The sequence below is a fragment of the Sapajus apella genome, unplaced genomic scaffold, assembly GCF_009761245.1.
Source record: "Sapajus apella isolate SASKATOON/1434 unplaced genomic scaffold, GSC_monkey_1.0 scaffold8, whole genome shotgun sequence".
Lineage (NCBI taxonomy): Eukaryota > Metazoa > Chordata > Mammalia > Primates > Cebidae > Sapajus > Sapajus apella.
Window position 1 is genome coordinate 19,239,623 of NW_022436948.1, and position 26,287 is coordinate 19,265,909.

The 26,287-nt window shown below is 39.5% G+C and overlaps 1 protein-coding gene across 8 annotated transcripts in view; it reads left to right on the forward strand.

The window, feature by feature from the left end:
* The window catches only part of APP (amyloid beta precursor protein), a 279,992-nt gene that overhangs the window by 42,598 nt on the left and 211,107 nt on the right, over nucleotides 1-26,287 (forward strand). For all 8 annotated transcript variants that reach the window (XM_032277112.1, XM_032277105.1, XM_032277108.1 and 5 more), the window contains exon 2: nucleotides 20,949-21,116. In XM_032277112.1, the coding sequence (XP_032133003.1) occupies nucleotides 20,997-21,116 (120 nt within the window). In that variant the 5' untranslated portion in view covers nucleotides 20,949-20,996. The remainder of the gene's footprint in view (nucleotides 1-20,948; nucleotides 21,117-26,287) is intronic.

Genomic DNA, 26,287 nt, shown 5'->3' on the forward strand with positions numbered 1-26,287 from the left:
CTTCCTTCCTTCCTTCCTTCCTTCCTTCCTTCCTTCCTTCCTTCCTTAATTCTGCTACTTTATTGATTTTCTTTTTCCTTTATTATTATACTTTAAGTTCTGGGGTACATGTGAGGAACTTCGAGCATTGTTACATAGTTATACACATGCCATGGTGGTTTGCTGCCTCCATCCCCCCATCACCTACATTAGGCATTTCTCCCAATGTTATCCCTCCCCTAATCCCCCACCCCCCAACAGACCCCAGTGTGTGATGTTCCCCTCCCTGTGTCCATGTGTTTTCATTGTTCAACACCCAACTATGAGTGAGAACATGCGGTGTTTGGTTTTCTCTTCTTGTGTCAGTTTGCTGAGAATGATGGTTTCCAGATTCTTCCATGTCCCTGCCAAGCACATGAACTCATCTTTTTTTTATGGCTTCATAGTATTCCATGGTGTATACGCGCCACATATTCTTTATCCAGTCTATCATTGATGGGCATTTGGGTTGGTTCCAGATCTTTGCTATTGTAAACAGTGCCACAGTGAACATACATGTGCATGTGTCTTTATAATAGATCAATTTATAATCAATTGGGTATATACCCAGTAATGGGATTGCTGGGTCAAATGGTATTTCTATTCCCAGATCCTTGAGGAATCACCACACTGTCTTCCACAGTGGTTGAACTAATTTACACTCCCACCAACAGTATAAAAGTGTTCTATTTCTCCACATCCTCTCCAGCATCTGTTTTCTCCAGATTTTTTAATGATTGCCATTCTAACTGGCATGAGGTGGTATCTCAGCGTGGTTTTGATTTGCATTTCTCTAATGACCATTGATGGTGAGCATTTTTTCATATGTTAGTTGGCCACATAAATGTCTTCTTTTGAAAAGTGTCTGTCTGTTCATATCCTTTGCCCACTTTTTGATGGTGTTTTTTTCTTGTAAACCCGCTTTAGTTCTTGTAGATTCTGTATAATAGCCCTTTGTCAAATGGGTAGCTTGCAAAATTTTTTTCCCATTTTGTTGGTTGCCAGTTCACTCTAATGATTTTTTCTTTTGTTGTGCAGAAGCTCTTAAGTTTAATTAGATCCCATTTGTCTATTTTGGCTTTTGTTGCCAATGCTTTTGGCATTTTAATCATGAAGTCCTTGCCGTTGCCTATGTCCTGAATGGTGTTGCCTAGGTTTTCTTCTAGGGTTTTTATGGTATTAGGTCTTATGTTTAAATCTTTAATCCATCTGGAGTTAATTTTTGTGTAGGGTGTGAGGAAGGGGTCCAGTTTCAGCTTTCTGCACATGGCTACCCAGTTTTCCCAACACCATTTATTAAACAGGGAATCCTTTCCCCATTGCTTGTTTTTGTCAGGTTTGTCAAAGATCAGATGGTTGTAGATATGTGGTGTTACTTCTGAGGCCTCTGTTCTGTTCCATTGGTCTATATCTCTGTTTTGGTACCAGTACCTTGCTGTTTTGATTACTGTAGCCTTGTAGTATAGTTTGAAGTCAGGTAGCATGATGCCTCCAGCTTTGTTCTTTTTGCTTAGGATTTTCTTGGTTATGCGGACTTTTTTTTGGTTCCATATGAAGTTTAAGGTGGGTTTTTCCAGTTCTGTGAAGAAGGTCAATTGTAGCTTGTTGGGGATAGCATTGAATCTGTAAATTACTTTGGGCAGTATGGCCATTTTCACGATACTGATTCTTCCTAACCATGAGCATGGAATGTTTTTTCATCTGTTTGTGTCCTCTCTCATTTCCTTGAGTAGTGATTTGTAGTTCTGCTTGAAAAGGTCCTTCACATCCTTTGTTAGTTGTATTCCTGGGTACTTTATTCACTTTGTATCAGTTGTGAATGGAAGTTTGCTCGTGATTTGGCTGTCTGTTATTGGTGTATTTCTTGACCTCATGATCTGTCCACCTAAGCCTCCCAAGTGGTGGGATTACAGGCATGAGCCACCACACCCGGGCACCAGCTACTTTTTAAACATTGATGTAGGTTTGTTGTTGTTGTTGTTTTGCCTCTGTGGAAGGCAGGCTGTAGTTTGTAGGATTGACATAGTTATTGTTTTATGTTATGTCAGTTGGATTAATTCAGTATATTTTGAGTGGAAATTGTATGTGGTTCAACCAGTATTTGAATGCCAGTTTTGTTCTGAGGACAAATAGAAATGCAGAGATCAATAAGACATGACTCTTTCCCCCTAAGTAAAAGCTTAGGTTGGAGTTTTCAACCTAGGTGTTATTGACATTTTGGGCCAAGTAATTCTTTTTTTTTTTTTTTTTTAAATTTATTTTATTGTATTTTAGGTTTTGGGGTACATGTGAAGAACATGCAAGATTGTTGCATCGGTACACACGTGGCAGTGTGATTTGCTACCTTCCTCCCCATCACCTATATCTGGCATTTCTCCCCATGTTATCTCTCCCCAACTCCCCACCCCCCCACTGACCCTCCCCCATTTCCCCCCAACAGACCCCAGTCTGTAGCGCTCCCCTCCCTGTGTCCATGTGTTCTCATTGTTCAATACCCGCCTATGAGTGAGAACATGTGGTGTTTGATCTTCTGCTCTTCTGTCAGTTTGCTGAGAATGATGGTTTCCAGGTTCATCCATGTCCCTACAAAGGACACAAACTTATCATTTTTGATGGTTGCATAATATTCCATGGTGTATATGTGCCACATTTTCCCTGTCCAGTCTATCATCGATGGGCATTTGGGTTGGTTCCAGGTCTTTGCTATTGTAAACAGTGCTGCAATGAACATTCGTGTGCACGTGTCCTTATAGTAGAACGATTTGTAATCCTTTGGATATATACCCAGTAATGGGATTGCTGGGTCAAATGGAATTTCTATTTCTAGGTCCTTGAGGAATCACCACACTGTCTTCCACAATGGTTGAACTAATTTACACTCCCACCAACAGTGTAAAAGTGTTCCTATTTCTTCACGTCCTCTCCAGGATCTGTTGTCTCTAGATTTTTTAATGATCGCCTTTCTAACTGGCATGAGATGGTATCTCAATGTAGTTTTGATTTGCATTTCTCTGGTGACCAGTGATGATGAGCATTTTTTCATATGTTTGTTGGTTGGGTTAAGTAATTCTTTAAGTTGGGTGGCAAAGGCCATGCGGGGGAGGCTGCCTGTGTGTAGTAGGATGTTTAGTGACATCCCTGGTGTCTACCTACTAGATGCCAGTAGTAACGCCCAAATCGTGACAATCATCTTTGCCAAGAACTTTGAGTCTCTATCTAGAAACAATTCATAAGGCTCAAAGACCAAGGTGGCATAGGCTCCATGCAATTAATAAGCTTTCCCTCCTGGAGAACCACTGCATAGCTGAACAGCATGGGGGAGACTAGTGTCAGGGTAAAGCAACTCTTCACTGAAGATTGGCTGTGCACAGAAAACAAAGTGACTGTATTTGGGTGTTTGGAGATTTACCTTCATTAGGCCACAGGTGGTTAGGGTTAGTTGTACACCAACATTATTCCGTCTTTAGAAACAGCCATGCACGTAACATTTTAGCAAATCTGAAAAAGTCCTTCTATTCTAATTACTTAAAATTCTCATTAACTAGATTTACATACTATGAACAACAGCAGTAAAGTCAGAAGCCGGTATCTATGTGATGTCATCTTTTTATTCTTCTCTTAGTTTATTTGAAAAACCTTGTTTAAAAAATTTTTGTCCTTACGTAAATACTCTTTGCTTAGATTTTTTGGTGGAATGTAAATCTTTCCCACACAATGCAATACCCCTTTTTCTGAAGAGCAAGATATAGATTGTACAGCTTGTTCTTTCTCTATTTTAGGGCTTATTCCTCTGTAGACATGTCAAAAAGACATCCGTGGAGGGTCAGGAATGCATTAGCAATTCAAGATGATAATCTGCATGGTGAGAGTCCAGATAATTTTTTCCCCAGGTCACACAGGCAGCTTTGCACAGGTCTCTTAAACATCTGCTAGTTTCGAAAATTAAAATAAGTTCCCATTACTCACGGCAATGAAATGTAGATGAATTGCTCTGCCAGATTGACTCTTAGAACACCTGATGTGATGGGGGGCTAGGCAAAGTGGGATGTTCGCTAATAAATCAGGGAAGTAGTGATTGTTTTCTTTCTTTTTCTCTCCCACCCCCCGTTGGGACAAATTCACATTCTCTAGCTTGGTCCACTTAATAATGCCTGTGGACCTTAGCCATGAAAGTACTGTAGACTCACCCCCAAAACACAATGCCGTACGTGCTCATCCTTGAGATTTACAAGCCTTAGAATCTTCCCCACCTCCACTCCTGTTTTCTGCCTCCCTGCCCTGCCTCTACTCCTGGTGCTTCCACTTAGAGCGTCGTCTTGGCTGTGCAGTACCTTTAGGTGCCCTCAAAAATCTTTTGATTTCTTTTAAAAGCAGAAGGAAAAATAAAGAGCATGATAATATGACAGTAATCATGAATATTCAACAGTGAATCCAACCTGACTTAGAGTTGTCTTTACACCAACACAGCCGTAAAATATAGCTTTTATTATTTTTTTAAGAGAGGAAGTGGCCCATGGAAGTTGTCCTGTGGCCCCTGCATCCTCCTCATACACAGGTGGGATGCTGCTCTTGCTTCTTTTGAAATGTGGCAGCAGCTCCGAGTGACTTTGCACATTTAGTACAAATTCAGGGTCATTCGAATGCTAGGCCTGTGCTACCTTTAATGCCTCCTCTCCCTACACTCAGCCTGGACACATTTTCTGCTCTGGTCTGTGGTCTGCCTTCCTTCTCCTTCTCCATGTCAAACCAGTCACTCTTCCCTGAGAGCACTTCGATGCACCCTTGCCAGACCTCTGCATTAACAACTCCAGCACCTTTGGTTAGCCGATGTGGCCTCGTTTGTGTCTCCACCACTTGATTATATGTCCATCAAGGTCAGGGATGTTTGGGTTACCCTACCATTCCCAGCCTTGAACATGTTTACTGCCTGGGAAATGTTTATCTGAATATAAGGCATCAAGCCAGAACTTGACCAAAACTTAACCTAGGAGTTAAACAGCTCTGAAATCTTATCTGTGTCGAGTGGGAAGGGCATGTGTTTGATAACCATCAGCATTTGCTGGATGGCTTAGCTGTCAACAATCCGTTTCTGTCGCTTCCTCGTAGTATTTTCAGGTGTATTTTTGTACACTGGTAATTCACTTTAGGTGTTAGGTTTCACTGAAATCTCTGACAATCAGTTCTGTGCTGCTGAAGGCTTTTAGCTGCAGGATTAAAAAAAATAGTTGATTGCACGCTCGAAGTCTGACTGCCCACACTATTCGTGTAGTTCTTGGAGTCTAGTGAGATAATCTGATTTTTTAAATGTTGCCTGAATTACAGAGGAATTCAGGTATGTGTTATCAAAGAATCAAGAAATTAACATTGAAATTTATTGAGCAACATAGCTAATAGATTGTCTTGCTTTTTAAGCTTGCTTGTTTTCTGAGGAGGAGCCTGAGGTCCGTGGACAAGTTGAACTATAACAGGTATTTAGGAATTGGCAAAGACAGAGGTATGGGTGCACATTTTCTTTTCTCTGTTACGAAATTACTCTCCTGGTGCTACAATAAAAAAATTCACAGATCTCTTAGTTGGAATTTATTTTGTATTGTTTCACGTCTTTGTCAATTATTACATTTTCTACTTTCTAGTTTAGTACTGTTACTATTTTCCATGACAGGTGTTTCTTAATTGTTTGCATAAGTATTTATTGAGTATATGTGGGAGTGAAAGAATCAGGCCGGTAGCAGAGTAGGGAATGGGTCAGACCAGTGATCAAGAGGGAATAACCCATAGACAGTGAAGTAACTTTTGTCTTGTTTGCACATTAAAAAAAAAAAAAAAAAGGAATCCTTGCCTTATATACTAGAAATGTTTGATATTCTCTTTTCTTCTCTTAGATGAATACTTGCAGGCACTACCATCACTAACTACATCCTCCTAATAATGGCATCCGCATATTTTTACCATTGTCAATATCAAATTGCCTCCGATGTTATGTCACCGACTGACGTTAACATAACATCCAAGAGTAAGACTGCAGTGTAATTTTTGGCTCCCGGTCTTCTGTTCTTTTGGCAACAACTTTAAAAAAACATAGCCAAGAAAATAGAATCTTCACTGCCACCTTCCCTTCAGAATTATTTTCTCCTAGTATTGTGGTTCCTGATAGCCTTTATTCTGATAGAAATGGCAATTTGAAAATTCCTTTTGTGAATCTGAGGGCTCCAGAAAGGGAAAGCTTCTTTGGTAGTGCCTTGGTGTAAGTTGTTTAAGAAGGACAGTCTGCCCATGCTTATTAAGCAAATAGCCTGAGATTTGAACCTGGAGTATTCTTTGGTGTTACAAGACTGCAGGAGAAGAAATAATCTTGGCTTACACTAAAAGTGGTAAGTTAACAGAATACAGTTTGAACAATGAACAAGAATGCTGTTTGAAAGTTATCTTGTTTTTTTGTGTCAGGTTAATATTCCCTGAATTTCTATTATGTTTGTAAAGAACTTTTCTCCTAGACCAAAAGTACTAGTAATAAAAACACAACAGTATGAGAGTTAGAAGCACACAGTAAAGGCCGATGAGTAAATATTACGACACCTTGAAAGGAAATAACCAAAGGATATAATGTAAATATCCTTTGTGCTTATCAAAAATAAGCCACTTCATGTTCTGTCCCTGCAATATTTCTGTAACTGTGCTAAAAATAGACAGGTAAAGATCTAAGATCATAAGTTATTTAATGCCCTTTCCTGAAAAGTAAGGAATTCTTATTTTGGATTCTTATATAATATACTTATTTATAATCTCACTTGTTCTGAGTGCAGGTGGCTTCTTACTAACTGTACATGCATGTGAATGTGTGTGCTTTTATGTGTATACATGAGACATAAGAACAAAAGTAAATGTCAAATATCTGAATTCTCGTTTCACTGAGGCTTCATGGAGTAAATTCTTTTATCTACTTGCCTGTGGTCTCTTCTAATACGACTTGGGTTAATGACCTTTAAGAAATCTTTTAATAAAATAAAAAGATTTTTATTAAAATCTTTTAATAAAATTCTTTCATTTATGCTCTTCTTCATACTGTTCCTTGAGAAGAATCTACTCATTGCAAGGACCAGTTAGTACCATTTTATCAAATCACAAGCTCATGGGCTTGTGATACAAGTGCCTTAAATTTGGCATTGGTAACAGCAGGCTCACTCACTTGAAAAATGCTCTGAACTGCTCTGCTTCATGCTGGTAGGAAGTCAGACTGAAGTGACTTTCTAGAGAGTTTAGCTGGGCTCTGAGTTTAACGGGCTCTCAATCTTCTTATAGTTGCTCTGAGATCTTAATGCACATTGAAGGACACTATGATAACTTACCTGGAAAATTAGCATTTTGGTAAGGGTCTTTAACTTCATTAGTATTTTCATACCACTTTGGTACTAGAAATTATAAAGATACTAAAGAGTATGGACAATGTGCAATGTTTGTACCAGACCCAGAAATGTATACTGACTCCCTCATTATAGCCCAGAACTGGAAATCCTATGACTACTCCCTATCCTAGCCTGAATTGCCTCTCCATCTGTGTTGGTTTTACAATGGCCTGAAGCCTGAAAGCTGGTAGAAACTGTATAGGAAAATAGGGTTGGGATAAATTTCTGGGCTGACAAAGGCTACGGCTCTACTGGGCACGTTCTAGTTAAATGGTAGACCTACTACCTCTTCTGGAAGCTTGTTTTCATTATATCCCACCTGCAGCTTTCCAAAGACTTGTTCTCTTCTAGAATGATCTGTTGGGGCTCTCTTTTGCCTGCGCTCTATGTTCCGAGTGGGTCAACATTGCAATGGGTAAATGAGAAGAAATGGGAAAAATATAAGAACCAGAAACCTGTTAAGTTCGTAATTACTTGTACATTAAGCATATTGGCGTAAGACGTAAACTCTGGAACACTTGCTTTAGTGCTGTATAGTACCACTGATAAAGTAAAAGTTCATTTTAGTGTTGCGTCCTTGTTTAATGATGCATAGGATGTTGCGTAAAAGATGAGGACCTGTGTATATCCGCCAGGTGATGAGTGAGGTACCATGAATAACATGACTGCATCCTAATTGTCCAGGTATGATGAGTGACCCCCAGAGATATAATTGCAGTTTAACTTCAAAATTATGTGGGGATACTCTTTCAGGGCAATAAAATAAATTGTATCTAGAGTTCATACTCTTACACATACTTGGCTACGTCTGTGCAGCAACACCCAGGCGATACTGAGGCTTTAACTTTGGGATTTGTTTGGTCCTGACTCTGCGACATGGTGAAATTTGATATGATCTCCATGCCAGTGTCAAGTGATCAGTCTGCTTGACCAACACGCCAGAATTCCATTTCTCATCCCACTCTCTCCTCTGCATACACTCCTACCTCCCAGGGAGGGCTGGGCGGGAGCTGTGTGTGGCCCACATTTGCTTTTGTTACGCAGATTTCAACACATATGGCTTGACGGACTGTGATTGCACTAGCATGAGCGTTTGGTGATGAAATTTGCATGTCGTTTGCTGGGAGAAGTATAATTACGAGATTTTGTGCTCACATAGCCGCATGTGAGGTATGAGCAGGAACATGGTCTATTTAATAGCATTAGACTGCTTTCAGATTTGAAATATTTCCTTTTAGAAATACATTAAGTGTAAGCAGAATAGCATTTAATTTTTTTAAAAAAATATGCCTTTGTACAAATTGTTTATGATTTACAGACGTCTAAAAAAATAGAAGAAAAGTTAAGAAGTTCACAAAATCAATCAGATCTAAAGATTGCAAGGATTGATTACCATCTCCTTAAAAGCTTCAGCGCATGTGTTTGCAGTATCGTTCTATTTGCCTCTGCTCAGATTCTTACCAGTTGCAGGAGAACCCAAAGTGTGTAGATCATAAACCATAACTGATCCTACCTTATATAATACATTAAATATAAAATATTTATAGCCAGGCATGGTGACTCATTCCTATAATCCCAGCACTTTAGGAGACCAAGGCAGGAGGAGTACTTGAGGTCAGGAGTTTGAGGCCAGCCTGGTCAACATACTAAGACCTTGTCTACAAAAAAAATTAGCCAGGTATGGTGGTACAGGCCTGTACTCCCAGATACTCAGGATCGCTTGAGCCTAGGAATTTGAGGCTGCAGTGAGCTACGATCACCCTTGCACTCCAGTCTGGGCAACAGAATGAGACCCTGTCTATTAAATATATATATAAAATATTTATGAAGTTCCTGGCTAGGTACGTGCTTATCTATGCCAGTTGAAGTAATTGAAATCTTTATTTTCCAAGAGCTTATGAAAAAGCCTAAGAGGAGATGGTAGATATGCAGTAAGATTAATAAAGAACAAATGTGTAATATGTTGTCATGTACATAACCTGTTACTGTGTTGTATATTTTATACTGGTTTATTTCTGGCATGCTAAGGGCAGTGCTGTACAACAGCAATATAATGCACGCCACTTACAGACTTTAAAATATTCTAGCAGCCAGATTTTAAAAAGTAGTTGTTGTTAATTTTAGTCATGTATTTTATTTAACTCAATTATCATGATCATAGCATGTATTAAATTTAAAAAATTATTGTTTTTTTAACATCATAATTTTTATACTATAAAATATTTATGACCAAGCATGGTGACTGATTTCTGTAATACCAGCACTTTAGGAGACCCAGGCAGGAGGATGTGCTTGAAATCCAGTGTATATTTTACACTTAAAACGCATTTGAATTGGAATAATAAATCTTCATCAAAAAATTTGTTATTTCAGGTTCATAAAATTTATAGTCAGAAAGTGGATTCACTTACCCAAGTTCTGGACATAAATATATATATATGGACATATATATATATAGACATAAATATACTGCATATAACGTCTGTTTTTCAATAATGGGATGTTATAACAGTTCTTGAGTCTACATTTATATTAAGTGTAAATCAATAACATGAAAATCTTCTCAGTCTCACTAGCCTTGTTCCAAGGGCTCATGAGCCACAGGGGTCTCGTGCCTTTACCCTGTTAGATAGTACAGGTTTAAGATATTCGACCGTATACAGTTGACCCTTGAACAATAATGGGTTGGAGTGCTAACCCCTATGCAGTCAAAAATCTGTGTATAACTTTTGATTCCCCCTCAATTTAACTTTATTTTTTTACGATGGAGTCTTGCTCTGTTGCCAGGCTGGAGTGCAGTGGCACAATCTCGGCTCACTGCAACCTCCGCCTCCTGGGTTCAAGTGATTCTCCTGCCTCAACCCCCTGAGTAGCTGGGACTACAGGTGCACACCACCACACTCGGCTAATTTTTGTATTTTTAGTAGAGATTGGGTTTCAGCATGTTGACCAGGATGATGTCGATCTCTTGACCTTGTGATCCTCCCGCCTCAGCCTCCCAAAGTGCTGAGATTACAGGTGTGAGCCACCATGCCACCCTGCCCAGCCCAGTTTAACTATTAATAGTCTATTGTTGACAGGAAGCCTTACTGATAACATAAACAATTAATACATATTTTGTGTATGTATAATGTACTTATTTTTTCTCTAGCTTTCTTATAAGAATAGTTATTAAAGAAAATCACAAGGAAGGGAAAATATAAAATTCATTAAGTGGAAGTGGACCAGCATAGAGGTCTTCATCCTCTTCCTCTTTATGTTGTACAGGCTGAGGAGGAAGAGGAGGGGCTGGTCCTGCTATCTCGAGGTGGCAGGGAAGTGCCCAGCTATGAGGGTTTCCCACAGATTTTAAGTTAGAGGTTCCACTGCTTAAAAACTTTGGAAAAGTGTGAATCTCTGACTTTCTACTGACTTCAGTAATCTCTTCTGAAATGCTGCTGGTTGATTGTCCATCTTAAATGGCTTGTTGATGAGGTGCTGATCATCTCAGGATGGTTCTTTCCAACCCAAATCTTTCTCCATCACTGTTGTTCATTTCAGTGGGTACTTTCTTGTGATTTTTCTTTCACATGTCTTATGCCCTCATTTTTTTCAGATGAGCTAGTTCTGTTTTCTTTAAATTCCCCTGATAAAATATTTTTCCCCTCCAAGGTTTATTTTTTATTTTTGTTTTATTATTCATTATTATTTTTTGAGATGGAGTCTCACGCTGTCGCTCAGGCTGTAATGCAGTAGCACGATCTCGGCGCTCTGCCACCTCCACCTCCTAGGTTCAAGCGATTCTCCTGCCTCAGCCTCCTGAGTAGCTGGGATTACAGGCACGTGCCACCACACCTGGCTAATTTTTGTATTTTTAGTAGAGACAAGGTTTCACTGTATTGGTCAGGCTGATCTCCAACTCCTGACCTTGTGATTCGCCCGCCTCAGCCTCCCCAAGTGCTGGGATGTACAGGCATGAGCCACCACGTTCAGTCTATTATTATTATTAAGGTGGAGTTTTGCTCTGTTGCTGGGGCTAGAGTGCATTGCCATGGTCTCGGCTCACTGTAGCTTCCACTTCCCGGTTCAAGTGATTCTCTTGCCTCCTTCTCCCGAGTAGCTGGGAATACAGGCATGAGCTACCACGCCTGGCTACTTTTTTTGTATTTTTAGTAGGGATGGGGTTTCACCATGTTGTTCAGGCTGGTCTTGAACTCCCGATCTCAAACAACCTGCCTTCCTTAGCCTCTCAAAATGCTGGGATTACAGGCGTGAGCCACCACAATGCAGACCCTATTTTTATTTTATTTTTTACTGTTTATCTAAAAATGTGACTACATCCTTCTAGATTTTATTTGATGCAGCAGGAAATCCCGTGGTCATCTGGGGCTCTGTTGATGAAGTTTCTAAGTACATTAGCTTTTTTCTCATCTTCTCTTTCCCGCCTTCTAATACTTCAAAGAATTATTTGAAGCAATAAATAGGACGTTGCATGTATCTTTAAAAAAAGCAATTTGAGAAAGTTTCTACCTTCTGAAATAATGCTCTGCCTTGATTCTATCACTTAGTATTTTAGTTATTCCTATCAAATACATGCCTATGTTAATTTCTGTTGCCACAAAAATGCTGCAAATTTGCAAACCCACCCCAAAATTCAGTGGCTTAAAACAATTATCATTTATTATAGTCTACAAGCTCAAGGGTCAGCTGATTTTGGCGTAGCTTGGCTACATTTGATAGAAAACAGTAGAAATTTAGAAATTGAATACATGTAGAGTATATCTTGTACCAAAAATGAAGAATAATCGATTTTGATTTTTCTTTGTTATATTCTGTGCTGGGTGCTAATCTTTCCTAGCTGTCAGAACCAGAAGTCATACTGGAAAATCATTTATTTGTTAATATCAAATTTCTTTCAGTGAATGCCATTCAAACCACTATCTCTCAGGAGCCCAGTTACCAAGTCTTCCACCTTCTGAGCAACATGGACTTAAATACACTAATTCTAGAATGAGATTTTAGCAAAGCACCAGCATTTGAGATTTGTGCAAATTGAGCTCTTAAACCATGTGTATATGTGTGTGTCTGTGTGTGTGTGTTTATTCTGGCACTTACCACTACATACCATACAGGTAGCTGTACAGCAGGTGTATATACAGTTGTATGTGTACATAGGTAGGTATATGTCAATTGCTGAAAAACTAGAAAATATACATTATATAAGGTAAGGGTTGATTAACATTAATAGTTGGAATGTTGGGAGATTTGGACTCTAGTTTGCAGACTCAGTTGGCTGCCTTTGATTTAAGGAAAGAACTAACTTTGGAGACATTTGTGTTTGCATTTCAGGAGGGATTTCTTAGAAGAAACTACCAAAGGTTAGTAGATATTAACATATAGTGATTGAAATTTGAGAAATGCATATTAGACATTTAAGCTGTGGGTTTTATTCCAGTTTTACTTGCTCTAAAGTAATTTTTTAAAAATCCAGTAACAAAGACATGCAAAATAGTACTGCCGTGGGGGGAAGGTACTTGAAAATAATATTCAAGATGAAAAATGAAAACACTTGGGATCTCGTAATGGGAATTCCAGCTGGCTTGTTATGACAAAAAGCAAGCATGTGCTTTGGAATAACACTCTTGATTAGACTCCTAGGTGGGTTTTGAGCCCTCTGATTATCTAACTAGATACAGAAGTGACTTATCTTGGTTTTTCTGAGTCAAATGAGATAATGAGCAAAGGTCTTAGTAGATGCTTTGATTTTTGCCTCTATTCCTATCTCCATGTTCACAAGGTCAAGGCAATATTGAGACAGTCAGAATAAGATAAAGATCTCATATACTCTCTCTATATATATATTTTTCCCTTTGGTGACTAAACATGTCAGTAAAACTTTAAAGACAGGCCAGGCCTGGTGGCTCCTGCCTGTAATCCCAGCACCTATGGAGGACGAGGTGGGCAGATCACTTAAGGTCAGGAATGGCAACATGGCAAAAAAACCCAGGTCTACTAAAAAATACAAAGATTAGCTGGGTGTGGTGGTGTAGGCCTGTAGTCTCAGCTACTCAGAAGGCTAAGGCACGAGAATCGCTTGAACCTGGGAGACGGAGGTTGCAGTGAGCCAAGATCACACCACTGCACTGCAGCCTGGATGACTGAGCGAGACTCTGTCTCAAAAAACAAAAAAGCAAAACACACACAAAACTGTAAAGACAGAATTAAAGAGACAAACTGTTTTTACATCAAAGTGACCTTGAAAAGAATGTTTTACCAATGGAAGAGTACAACATTAGTCACAGGTATACATGGTATAGTATGTGTATGGTTTCGTATTTGTGTGTGTGAAGTTAAAAGAAAACATTCACCTTTTTAGGACTAAATGGACATTAACTGGATTGTAAACTATTTTAATGAATGATTGGTTCTTACATTGCCCAGGTTGGCCTCAAACACGCAGCCTCGCTTCCTCAAGTGCCAGGACAACTGGCCTGAGCCACCGCAGCTCCCTGTAAACTATTTTTGAGGCTGAGTTTGGTTGCTATGCATAAGATGCTATTTTTTTGTAATTCCAGTTTTATATCCATTTACATCAGCCATAGCAGTAGATGCCACTCTTTCTGGGGCCTGCCTAAATACGTGCTTCAAATGTTGGCTATTTATTTCACGAGTGGTGAATAACAAAGGCTGCTATTGATGAACCTCTTGATTTCCTACTGGGCACCAGCAACAAGCATGACTTACTGGCCTTGTTATGAAGGGGGAGGACTTTTGGGTCAACCTGAGATCCTCTATCCTTTGAGTAGAAAGAAAGCTTGGTGTATCAGGTTGGTGCAAAAGTAATTGTGATTTTTGCACCAACCTAATATCAACAGAGGCCATGAAAAACATCAAGGGAGGCTAGCTTGTCATTTGAAGCCGGATCAACAGTGACCCCAAAAAGAACGTCAAATTTCTAGGAGGGAAATATGTAGATTACTTCTCACTGAAAGAAATTGTTTTTCTCCCATTCACTTTTGTGGCAAATCATTTTTAAGCTGAAACTCAAGCTCTGAAATAATTGTACAGCAAATAGTAGCTGTGAATAGATGTGGCGACTCTCCACAAGGGTAAATAGAAACCATGTGTAGTTTCAGTCATCACATCTTATTTTTCTCTTTTACTAGCTTCTCTGTTTTTGTTCATTGCAAATACATGCACACACACACAGGGGCAAAGCCTTGGAAAATTGCAATTTTCCATTTTAATTTGAGAGACAGCCTGGTCACATTAACAGAACCCTTGACGGAATAGGTTGAATTCCCATCTCTTATAACCCAATGGCCTTGGATTTGTTCTTACCCCGCCGCCTTTTCCTCCCTCCTAGGGTCCGCTTCTGGGATCCTAGTTTTAATTTCACTTCTCTGTTAGTGATGAAATGAGCAACTGCAGATGTTCCGCTTCTGCTGGAAATACTTTTTTGGCATTTAAAAGAAAACTCTACAGATGAATTATTCCCTTGAAAGGGGTTCACTCTCAAATTTTCCAGATTATGATTCTAGAAAACAGTTCTTTACATTTGACAGTGGAGAATTTAGATGTTTTAATATTAAAATTTAAAGCATTCTTATGGGGTTGAGTTGAATTATGCCCAGGTTAAGGGAATCCTGTATTTTTGTCAGGAAACCACGGATGTGATAGAAGTAGTATCGCTGCAAAGGCGGGCACAGTGGCTCACAGAGGCTGAGATGGGAGGATCACTTGAGGTTAGGAGTTCGAGACCAGTCTGGCCAACATGGTGAAACCCCGTCTCTACTAAAAATACAAGAAATGAGCTGGGCATGGTGGCATGTGCCTGTAATCCCAGCTACTTGGAGGTGGAGGTAGAAGAATAACTTGAACCCAGGAGGCGAGAGGTTATATTGAGCCGAGGTCCTGTCACTGCACTTCAGCCTGGGTGAGGGAGTGAGACTGTCTCAAAAAATAAAAATAAAATAAAATTGTGCGTATGCAAGAATCTGACTTGAAGAAGTTTGAGCTGATTAAAATGTCAAATACTTCATTATATGAGGCCAGCTATTTAGACCAATGAGCAGTTGGTTCAAATGCAGAAAATGAAAACAGATGGCTTTCATTAGCCAGAAACCTGAAAATGACGTAAATTCACGGATATAACTAAGCTATGGATCTGTGCCCTCTGCTTGCCAAGCAGGACCTCTCAACCAGCAAAACAGAGAGCTCCTTGTTCACTTTTCCCTCCTAGTTGGGACCCTGTTGGGAAGGAATGCTGCCAAGCATGCTCTATAAGGAATTTTGATCTCCTGGATGACAACAGAAACTTTTTGGAGAAAGGGAACACCTTGTTTGAAAGGACAACAAGAGAACTTGCTCAAGAAGGTGGCTTTGCATTTAATTAAAAATTGTAGCAGCTGCAGGCACAGAGTTTCGAGGTTCACCTCTGCAGTCTGGTCCAGATTAGGTATATGTGTTTATATTTGTTTATGTGGTCCCCTTAGGCTCTTTTAAAGCCACTTTCTATCTAAATAGCTTTGGAAAGTCCATTTCACTTCACTATTCAGTATTGTGGCTCAAAAATTTTTTTTTTTCTGGTAACAAAAATATATCTTTTTCTGTTAAGAGTTGCCGCATTTTTAAGTTTAAGATGTATGTCTCTATAGTTCACAGCACTCCGTAAACAGCCTCTTGTTTTTGAGGCAATTTGTGAATGCTTCATTGTTTTTAGCTGGTTATTTTGTTCATTGTCAGGAGCACTGTTTTCCCATGGGAAAGCATCTTCAGTTTTGTGATGTCAGTGGGAAGTCATTCTGTTTACAAGAATTACCTTCGTATTCAGTCTCAGAAATGCATAGACCACCAATGGCCAGTTACACCAGGGTTCTCATCTTTTAGGTGTTGTCTTAGATGTTTGCAAAGTAACCTTAACTCAGAATAGTGTTAAGACATAAATAAAACTAAAATGTAGTACTTAAGTGGTCGTATTTCCCGTCTACTGAATTATTTATGTTTCTTTTAGAAAAGAAAATGTTAAAAAAAAAATTAGGAATAATTATCTTTAGGTTGACTTTGTAACAGAGTATGCATTTTTACTGGCAGTGAATATCTGACTCAAAGATTTCAGTTTTAAGCGTGTCCATATTAAAAGATCCTCAACAGGACCTTGTGTATGATTTATGAAGTCATTTCTTTGAGGCTTCACTCAGGGAAAGGGAGTTAACCCTTGGATGGCAATGTTAATCTCTTATATGACCACATTTCCTTCTGGCTGAATGCCAGGGAGTAACAGTGCTTAGCAACCAGGCTTTGTTTCTTAAATGGGTTATTTGATGCAGTTGAGGATGCTGTGGGTTGTCTTGTTTTAATTAAGGGAGACAGGCATATGTAGTGAAACTGTGGAATTCTTTGCAGGTGGGCTTCAGTAAGACTAGGAAGGCTTCTGGTTCAAAATTAGTATCTCCTAGCTAATTGCTCTGATTTCCCTGTACACACCTGGTATTGGTTTGGCAAAAAATTTTGCTTGATAAATACGGCTTTTGTGAGTTGATGTTTATTTGTGAAGGGTCTTTTGTAATGTCAAATGTAAAAAGGTCTATATGTACAACCAATTTTACAGTTTCTAATCAACAGCTTTCCCTAATTATTGAGGATTCGAAATTTAAATTATTGAACTCTCTCCACTTGAAGAATATAGAGCATGTTACTCGTCAAAATTCTCTGTATATTTATTTTTAAAGTTAATATTAAATCTCATCTGGTGGAAAACCTGAAAGGAACTGAAGCATATATTTTCTAGTCCAAACTCCTATTGTTAAAATGAAGAGAGCATAAGACAAAGGGTCATCAATTTTTTTTTTTGAGATGGAGTTTCGCTCTGTCACTGGAGTACAGTGGCGTGATCTTGGCTCACTGCAACCTCTGTCTCCTGAGTTCAAGTGATTCTTCTGCCTCAGGCTCCTGAGTAGCTGGGATTACAGGCACACACCACCATGCCTGGATAATTTTTGTATTTTTAATAGAGAAAAGGGTTTCACCATGTTGGCCAGGCTGGTCTCGAACTCCTGACCTTGTGATCCACCCACCTCGTCCTCCCAAAGTGTTGGGATAACAGGCAAGAGCCACAATCAATTTATTAAAAAACAAAAGTTTTAAAAATTACCACCTTTTGGTAGTCATTATACACACATATGCCAACAGATGGCATTAAAAAATGAAGAGAACATAAGACAGAGGATCATAATCAATTTATTTGAAAAAAATATGTAGCACCAGGTGCGATAGGTCACGCCTGTAATCCCAGCACGTTGGGAGGCCGAGGTGGGCGGATCACAAGGTCAGGAGTTCCAGACCAGTCAGGCCAATATGGTGAAAACCCCATCTCTACTAAACCTATTAAAAAATTAGCTGGGCATGGGTGGCACATGCCTGTAATCCCAACTGCTCTGGAGGCTGAGGCAGGAGAATTGCTTGAACCTGGGAAGCGGAGGTTGCAATGAGCCAAGATCGCACCTCTGCACTCCAGCCTTGGCGACAGAGCAAGACTCCGTCTGGAAAGGGGGTAGGGGGTTAAAAAACTACCACTTTTGGTAATCAGCATACACATATATGCCAACAGATGGCATTAAAATATCTGTAAAGTCAAGGAGCAGGGAGGATGACAAAGTGAAGAACAGAAGAAATAAAAGGAAAGCAAGTCAATAGAGGCAAAAAATGAAGAAGCATTTACTTGGTTTGTCAGGTAGGGTGGCCTGTTGTATTTTGCCAGAAGCATTCCTGGTTTTAGCATCAAATGCCTCAGCACATAGCAGCTGACTCCCTCACAATGAGTGATCCCTGAGGGCAATGAAGAACTATGATGCCCTTCATGACCTTATTTTGGATGTTACATATCGTCATTCCCTTCCTGACGTTTCTGGTAGCAAAGGTTTGTTTTTAAAAGAGTTGCAGCATTTTTAAGTCTTAATAAGTACGTCTTTGGAAGTTACACCATCATCATTTCTGCTGTACTCAATTTGTTGCACAGACAAACCCTGATACATTGTGGGATTGTCCAAGGTCCATGAACAGCAGGAGGCAGGGACTCCTTGGAGGCCTTCTTGGAGGCTGGCTGCCATAGGGAAAGAAATTGTCAATTAAATGCTCCTTTTGAGGAGGAAATGGAATCAAGGGCAAGGCCAGGCACGGTGGCTCATGCCTGTAATCCCAGCCCTTTGGGAGGCTGAGGTGGGCAGATCATGAGGTCAGGAGTTCGAGACTGGCCTGACCAACATGGTGAAACTCTGTCTCTACTAAAAATGCAACAGAATTAGCTGGGTGTGGTGGCATGTGCCTGTAATCCCAGCTACTTGGGAGGCTGAGGCAGGGGAATTGCTTGAACCAGGGAGGTGGAGGTTGCAGCGTCCAGCCTTGGGTGACAGAGTAAGACTCTGTCTCAAAAATAAATAAATAAATAAAATAAAATAAAACCGATAGTACACCACTTTCCTTAGACATTGTAATGAACAGATTATGGATAAACAGAGGTACAGAGAGAGTTTAAGGTAGAGAAGAGGAGATTAAGTCAACAAAATATATTTATCAGCTATGGTAAAGGCTCATTAGTGTCTCCCTACAGTTAGGGATAAGGTAGCAACATGCTGCCAAGACTGGAAATCTTCAGGACAGGAATGAATTCGGAAGGTGAACAGAATAAAGTACTGTGGGAACAGTGGCGTTCCACGAGCGGCTTGTACGTTCCTTACGGGCAGGGCCCTCCATAGCATCTAAGGCAGGGCCTTATCCACAGGTAACTGGTTATTATTTGACTTTCTTTAACATTTTTGCAATGTTATTATGTGTACTACTTATTTCAGTATGATTGGCAACATTTGCATTTTGATTTCTAAGATCAAGACAATTTCTTTCCTCTTAATCCCTCAGGAAGGCTGTGAAATTTAAATTTATAGAGCATTCTACTTAGCCTGCTGTTTTGCATCTATCAGAGAATGAGACCCCCCCGTTTCATGGAAATCACAGGAGTGGCAAGGGGCTCAGATGCAGGAGTTGAGGGGTCCCAGCTATTTCTGCAGGTGATCTAGATATTTGGGCATCAACTGCTTTTACTTAACCATCTGGCAGAAGGTAAAGGCAGAATTTTGTTAAATATTGGAAAAGTTAATTGAAAACGTGGTTTTAGAGATTTTGCCAGCAGCTTCTACACTCATGACTTGGTTCAGTGTAAGGACCTGTGTGTGTGTTTTTTGTTGTTGTTGTAAGGACTTAAGTCCTTTGCTGTGTTTGGATGAAATATGTGCAAAAATAACTAAAATGGCCAGATATATCTTATTTTACATTTTTATGGGAAGAAATGTTGCAAACTATTTCATTTCTTCAACTGAAATTCCTCAGTGCAATTTTAATTGGTGTTTTTCCTCCTGTGGACGGTTTTTAGGAGTGATATAAGTTATCATGGAATCACCCAGTTCTTGAATGTGTGAATAAATGGCTTCTGTTGGAAGTTAATTCTTCTTGGCATGGATGTCTCACATTTCCCCAGCAGCTGGCTTTAACAAGGGAGGGCCTATCATGATTAATATGCCTTCTGATTCCTTGATTTAAGTAACACCTTTACTCCTGTGGATATGCTTTCCATCTCTTGCCAATTTTATTTTTCTTTTTGAGATACCAGAACCTATTAAATGACATAGTACAGCTATTTCAGGACTTCCATTTTCTCTTTTAAAAATATTTTGTAAAGGTAATACCTGTACACAGAAGGGTTTGAAAATCCAGAAGGCGCCCTTTTTCATGAAGTTATTTTTGTGAAGTGGTATATTGCCTGCAATGGTAATGCCCTCATTCGCTACTCAATAGGTACTATGCAGAGCTCCCGATGAGAAATTGTTGGCTCCTTGCAGATGATTGGGAGAGGGGACACCAGTACCCTTAGCAGACCTCTGAAGAGCTGAGAGAATGATAACCAGAAAATATTCTGGGGAAAACCAGGTGGAATTGCCAGCATATTACGTTATATTTGGGGATGTTGAATTCTACAGTGAATTTTTCGTTCAGAATCATAATGCATTCACTTGCTAACTAACAATGCCATGCTCTCAGTCCTGAGAGGTGGCACACAATATTACTTTCAGGCATAGTCATCAGGCAGGGCCTGGCAGGCATTGCTCTGTGTGAGTCAGTTGGAGTTTATTACGAGGATGTGGTAGCCTCCACAGTTATTATATTTATTTTAGAAAAACGTCTTATTTGTTGTCAGAACTTTTCGGCAGGTACCACAAAATCTGATATGGGAAAATGTATAAATTTTTCATGAATAAATCGCTTTCAGTATTGGTAATTTCCTTCTCTATTTTAGTGTAAAAGAAAGCACTATTTTAGAGGTAGCTAGAAACGTCTGTGGCCTATATGATACTTCATCTAAAGGAGTGCTGAAGACAGGGCTGATTCCTAATTGAGAATTAGCAAGAATAGAACTCTTTGATACTTGGCCCTGTTCTTCTCCCCAGCCTCTGCTTTGGAGCGATGGATTCTATAACTAACTGAACCTTCTTCTTTCAGGTACCCACTGATGGCAATGCTGGCCTGCTGGCTGAACCCCAGATTGCCATGTTCTGTGGCAGACTGAACATGCACATGAATGTGCAGAATGGGAAGTGGGAGTCAGATCCATCAGGAACCAAAACCTGCATCGATACCAAGGAAGGCATCCTGCAGTATTGCCAAGAAGTAAGTCCTGGCTGGTGGCCAGCAGTTCACATTGGATCACATGCATTCCTTTTTGAAAAATTTAACTTCTTATATTTTGCATCAGTTTTTTAACCCTCACAGTAAAAATCTTGATTCCTAATGATTGACCATACCATGAACATATGTATTTGTATTACCCTACTATATACCTCTAAATGTTTCTAAAATTATGATATCATATTATGACCATCACTAAACAGTAAAGTTTAGGATGTCTCAGCACATATTTCTTTTTTCTCACTCTGTTGCCCAGGTTGACGTGCAGTGGCATGATTACGGCTTACTGCAGCCTTGACCTCCTGGGCTCCCGTGACCTTCCCATCTCAGCCTCCCAAGTAGCTGGACTTCAGGTGCATGCCACCAGGCCTGACTGATTTTTTTAATTTTTAGCAGAGACGGAGGTCTTCTTTTGTTGGCCTGGCTTGTCTGAAACTCCTGGGCTCAAGTGATCCTCTGCCTCGACTTCCCAAAGTACTGAGATTACAGGCATGAGCCACCATGCCCAGCCCTCCACACTTCCTTTTATCTTTAGTATATATCTCACCATGGCTCTACAGTCAAGGTCTTAGAGTTAAAAGTGCTAGAATTTTTTTTTTTTCTGTTACCAGCTTGATATATTTTACTTCATTTATATCTGTTTGTATTCTATTAGATTTTAGTTTTTTCCTCCCTTATTAATTTTACGTTTTGACTATCCTGTTCTTTAAAATGTTATACTCAGAAATCTCACTTTTCACCCATTCTGTATTGATAAACATTTTCATTGTTCCCGATTCATTTTTTTGGCAAAAGAAAGTACACATTTTTACTTCTTGTAGAAAAAAAAAAGTGAAAAGTGCACTGTTCTGCACTTTGCTTTTTTTTAAACTTAACTTTATATCCTAGAAATCATGCCCTCCCAGTTTTCGGAGATCTTCATTTTTGTTTAATTCTTTGTAGTCTTTTTGCTGTTACTATACAGGCTGCTCCTTTCTTGTTTGATTTAAAATAGCTGGAGTTCCAGGCATTTTATCTCACACTTCTTAGATAGTTTATCTCTTCTAGGACATGTGACTGCATCTTAAGAACATTGGAAGTAATTAGTCTTATGCTTGTTGGCAAAGCAAAATTCTTGACACTCATTATAAACAGCAGATAGCCTGGCAGCGTTTTCTTTTGTTGTAATCCTGTTTGTACTAGAAATTTTTCTTTAGCCTACTTGGATAATGAATGTTTATTGTTAAATTAACATTACTATTACTATTAGAATCTTTTTAATTTTAAATTATACATTCTAAAATATTAAAAGGTCTAATTTGTTTTGATAGCACTCTGTTTAAAGGACAATCTAATTAAAAGCAAAAGCATTTCTAACACCACAATGTATTACATATTAAGTAATTTTTATCTTGAAAGGAATATGAACCATGATGTGAAATGATGAATAGTCGAAATCACTAATACTGAAGTTCATTATATGTATTTTTACAAGAACATTCTGTGTGCTGATTTACTAAATATGGGTTGATAATAAATCAGCTTTTGCCTGGGTATGACTTTTATGAAGTATCCATTTTAGAAATAATACTCACATTCTGTTAAAGAGTTCTTGTAGCACAATTTTGTAGATAAGTTATAAATTTTATAAATCACTACTCTGCGCCTACTTACATGTTTTTGATACCATTTTATTTTTTGGATATATGCATACTGATTATGTATTCTAAGTATTAAATCGACTTTTTTTAAAGGCTAGAATTAAAATTTAGTTTATAGCATTGACCAAATTGTCCTTTTCTGGTGAGTCGACTGTTTTGGTACACATCTCATAGTTTGCATCTAAGTTTTTCCTCCCTTAGTTTCACGTATGAGTAACCAGATGTTTTCACATTTGTACGGTGGCCATGCAAAAGTTACTCTTTTTGACCCCGGGAACACCGCTCTTTCCCGTTTCCCTTAGAGATCCTACTAATGCCTGGTTAGCTTTACTTTGTTTTAGCCTGTTGTTTGTCCCAAGGTGTATTAGTCTGTTCTCACGTTGCTATAATAAACTACCTGAGACTGGGTAGTTTATAAAGAAAAGAGGTTTAATTGGTTCACGGTTCCAAAGACTGTACAGGAAGCATGGCTGGGGAGGCCGCAGGAAGCTTACAACCATGGCAGAAGGTGAAGGGGAAGCAGACACATCTTCACATGGCAGGAGCGAGAAAGAGAAAGAGTATGAAAGGAAAGGTGCTACACATTTTGAAACAACCAGATCTCATGAGAACACCATCATGGGACAGCACTGGAGGGAAGGTGCTTACCTGTTAGAAACCACTCCCGTGATCCAGTCACTTCCCACCAGGCCCCACCTCCAACACTGGGGATTACAATTCAACATGAAATTTGGTTAGGGACACAGAGCCAAACTGTATCAAAGGATTAAGCCACAGAGTGGTTTTTCCAAGCCCTGGGCTTTACCAGATTGTTGGTGGCCACCATGAGTGGAGAGAATTAGCCCTTTGCTGTCACCTTCCTCTTGCAATTCTGGTATTATCTATCCTCCTTTGCCTACCACCCACCCACGGAAGTCTTGCAGGATGATATACACCAGCCAGATTCTTATACATTGGCTCCATAAATAAGAAAGAGCCAAAACATCATACCTTGTGAGCCATTTTAATGGATTTGGTCTTTATTTTGTAGCAACAGGAAGTCATCAGACTTTAGTTTTTCTAAGAGGAAGAGTGAGTGTAGATTTGCATTTAAACAAGTCACCCTCTTGCTTTGTCACTATGTCCCTACCATATATCTACATTCTCCCAGAGACTGCCATGCTGTAGCCTCTAACCCTGTGCTGTCCATTACTGTAGCTTCTGGCCCCATGTGGCTGTTTGGCACTTGAAATGTGGCTAGTGGGAACTGATGTGTGCTGTAAGATGAATACCAATTCTCAAAGATAAAATGTGAGAAAACCTGTAAAATGATCACATTCACTTTTATATAGATTCAACATTGAAATGGTTATGTTTTAAATATATTGTTAAATACATCATAAATGTTACTGAGTTATAACTATGCAATTAAAATTGATTTCACTTGTTTCTTTTAACTTTGCATGTGGCAGTCAGGAAAATGGGATTCCATAGGCAGTTTGCATTCTGTTTCCATTGAACAGGGGCGTTCTCTGGGCTATCCCAAGCCACCAGTGACTCTGGGCCGTAAGGGTCTTAGATCCCATGATCTGGCAAGTGGGAGAGGGAGGTAGACATGAGGAGTCCTCCAAACCTTCCACCAGAACTCCACTACAAGTGCAAGTCAGGGAACAAGGCTTGTTTTGGGTCCTTTGAAATACATATTTCATTAAATACATTTTGATGTAAGATGATGATACACCTTTTCCAGAGTCCTGCCATGCCCTCTTCCTCCTCAGACATATGTCTCTGGGTTCTAAGGGTGCAATGATGAACCTCACAAGGCCTATTATTTAAAGGGCGAGAAAAGCTTGTAAAAATCATAATTTTAGCAATCTAAAAACTGACATGATGACAGTGACATTAATACCACCAGACCATCACTGATCATTCACAAAGGGTCAGCTACTACGCTAAGTGCTCGCACTCATTTTTGCCCACTCAGTGACACCTGTGGGGAAGAACCCAAGGAAAGCACCTTGGGGAATTCGCAACATTTAAGGCAAGCAGAGAAACTGCACCATCCATGGAGATGAGCAGTGGCCAGAGAGAGAGGATAGGAAGTAGGAGGTGTTACATGCTGGGAATCAAGCTATGTAAATTTTTAAATGAGGGAAACAATAAGAGAGCAAGCATGATGCAAACAGAAAGCAGTTGAAGTGTAATTTTTGACAAGGTAAAATCATGTCTGTCATGCAGACTGAACACATGTCAAATATTGTATTCAATTCATTAATAAGATGAATGGTAAGTTGTTAAAACTGGTTTGTTTCGACTTGGAGAGATTTAAAATTCCCTCCCCAGCACACTTGATTTGCATAGCTATGAACAGGAATCATCTGGAATGATCTGGAATACCATGGAATTATTTCCATGGTACAGGAACCCTTGCACTGCTATGAGATATCTGCAGTATCCACCCCACCCTTACAGAGTTGTAAGGGTGCAAAATAGCTTGTATGGATGTAAGTAATAAGAGTGTAAGAGTTTTAAGGGTGTAAGTTGTAAAATAGCTTCTTTAGTAGCAAGTCAACCAGAGGAACACGCTGTAGAATAAGATAATCCTTTCCCTACCACCCTTAGGGTTGGAAAGACACCTGCTTTTCACTGCTAAGACACCCAGAGCTGTGACAAAAGACATTTCTATTGTTTAAGCCATTCACAGTAACGCAGCTTAACATTTTGAGCTAAGACAAAGACTTACTATGGCTTCTGTAAGCAAAAGCCCTACAGACCGAAAGCATTGTGAGAATTAACATTTCTAGAGATCATGCCTTACAGTGAATTTTATCCAACACTTAGCTCTGACCTAGAGCACGCTAGTCATCATTAGGCAGATGCTTCTGGATGGTCTGCTTCTGGCACAGAGACTGGAGCGGTATGGGCAGGGCCTCTGTATCCATGTTGTGCTGAGAAATCCTCCCGTAAAATAGAGCCTGTGCTTTCCTTTTGCAGAGACCATTTATTTCCATTGATAGAATTATTATTATTATTGTTATTATAATTTTTTTTTTTATGAAATCTCACTCTCTCGCCCAGGCTACAGTGCAGTGGCATGATCTCAGCCCATTGCAAACTCTGCCTCCTGGATTCAAGTTCAAGTGATTCTTGTGCTTCAGCCTCCAGAGTAGCCGGGATGACAGGTGCATGCCACCACACCTGGCTAATTTTTGTATTTTGGTAGAGACGGGGTTTCACCTTGTTGGCAAGACTGGTCTTGAACTCCAGTGATTTACCCACCTTGGCCTCACAAAATGCTAGGATTACAGGCATGAGCCACCTTGCCCAACCTTCCATCGATAGAATTCTAAAGAGGTGTTTTTTAGGCAAGAGTTGGCAGAGTGCTGGCCCATAGTCCAGATTTGTCTTCAGTTGATTTTTACCCACTTCAAATGCAGAGGCCATGATAACTCAATAGTAAAGTGATAAATCCATGGTATGACTTAAAATATTTGGTTGTAATATCACAAAGTATGCTTCCGGAACACGTTAAGC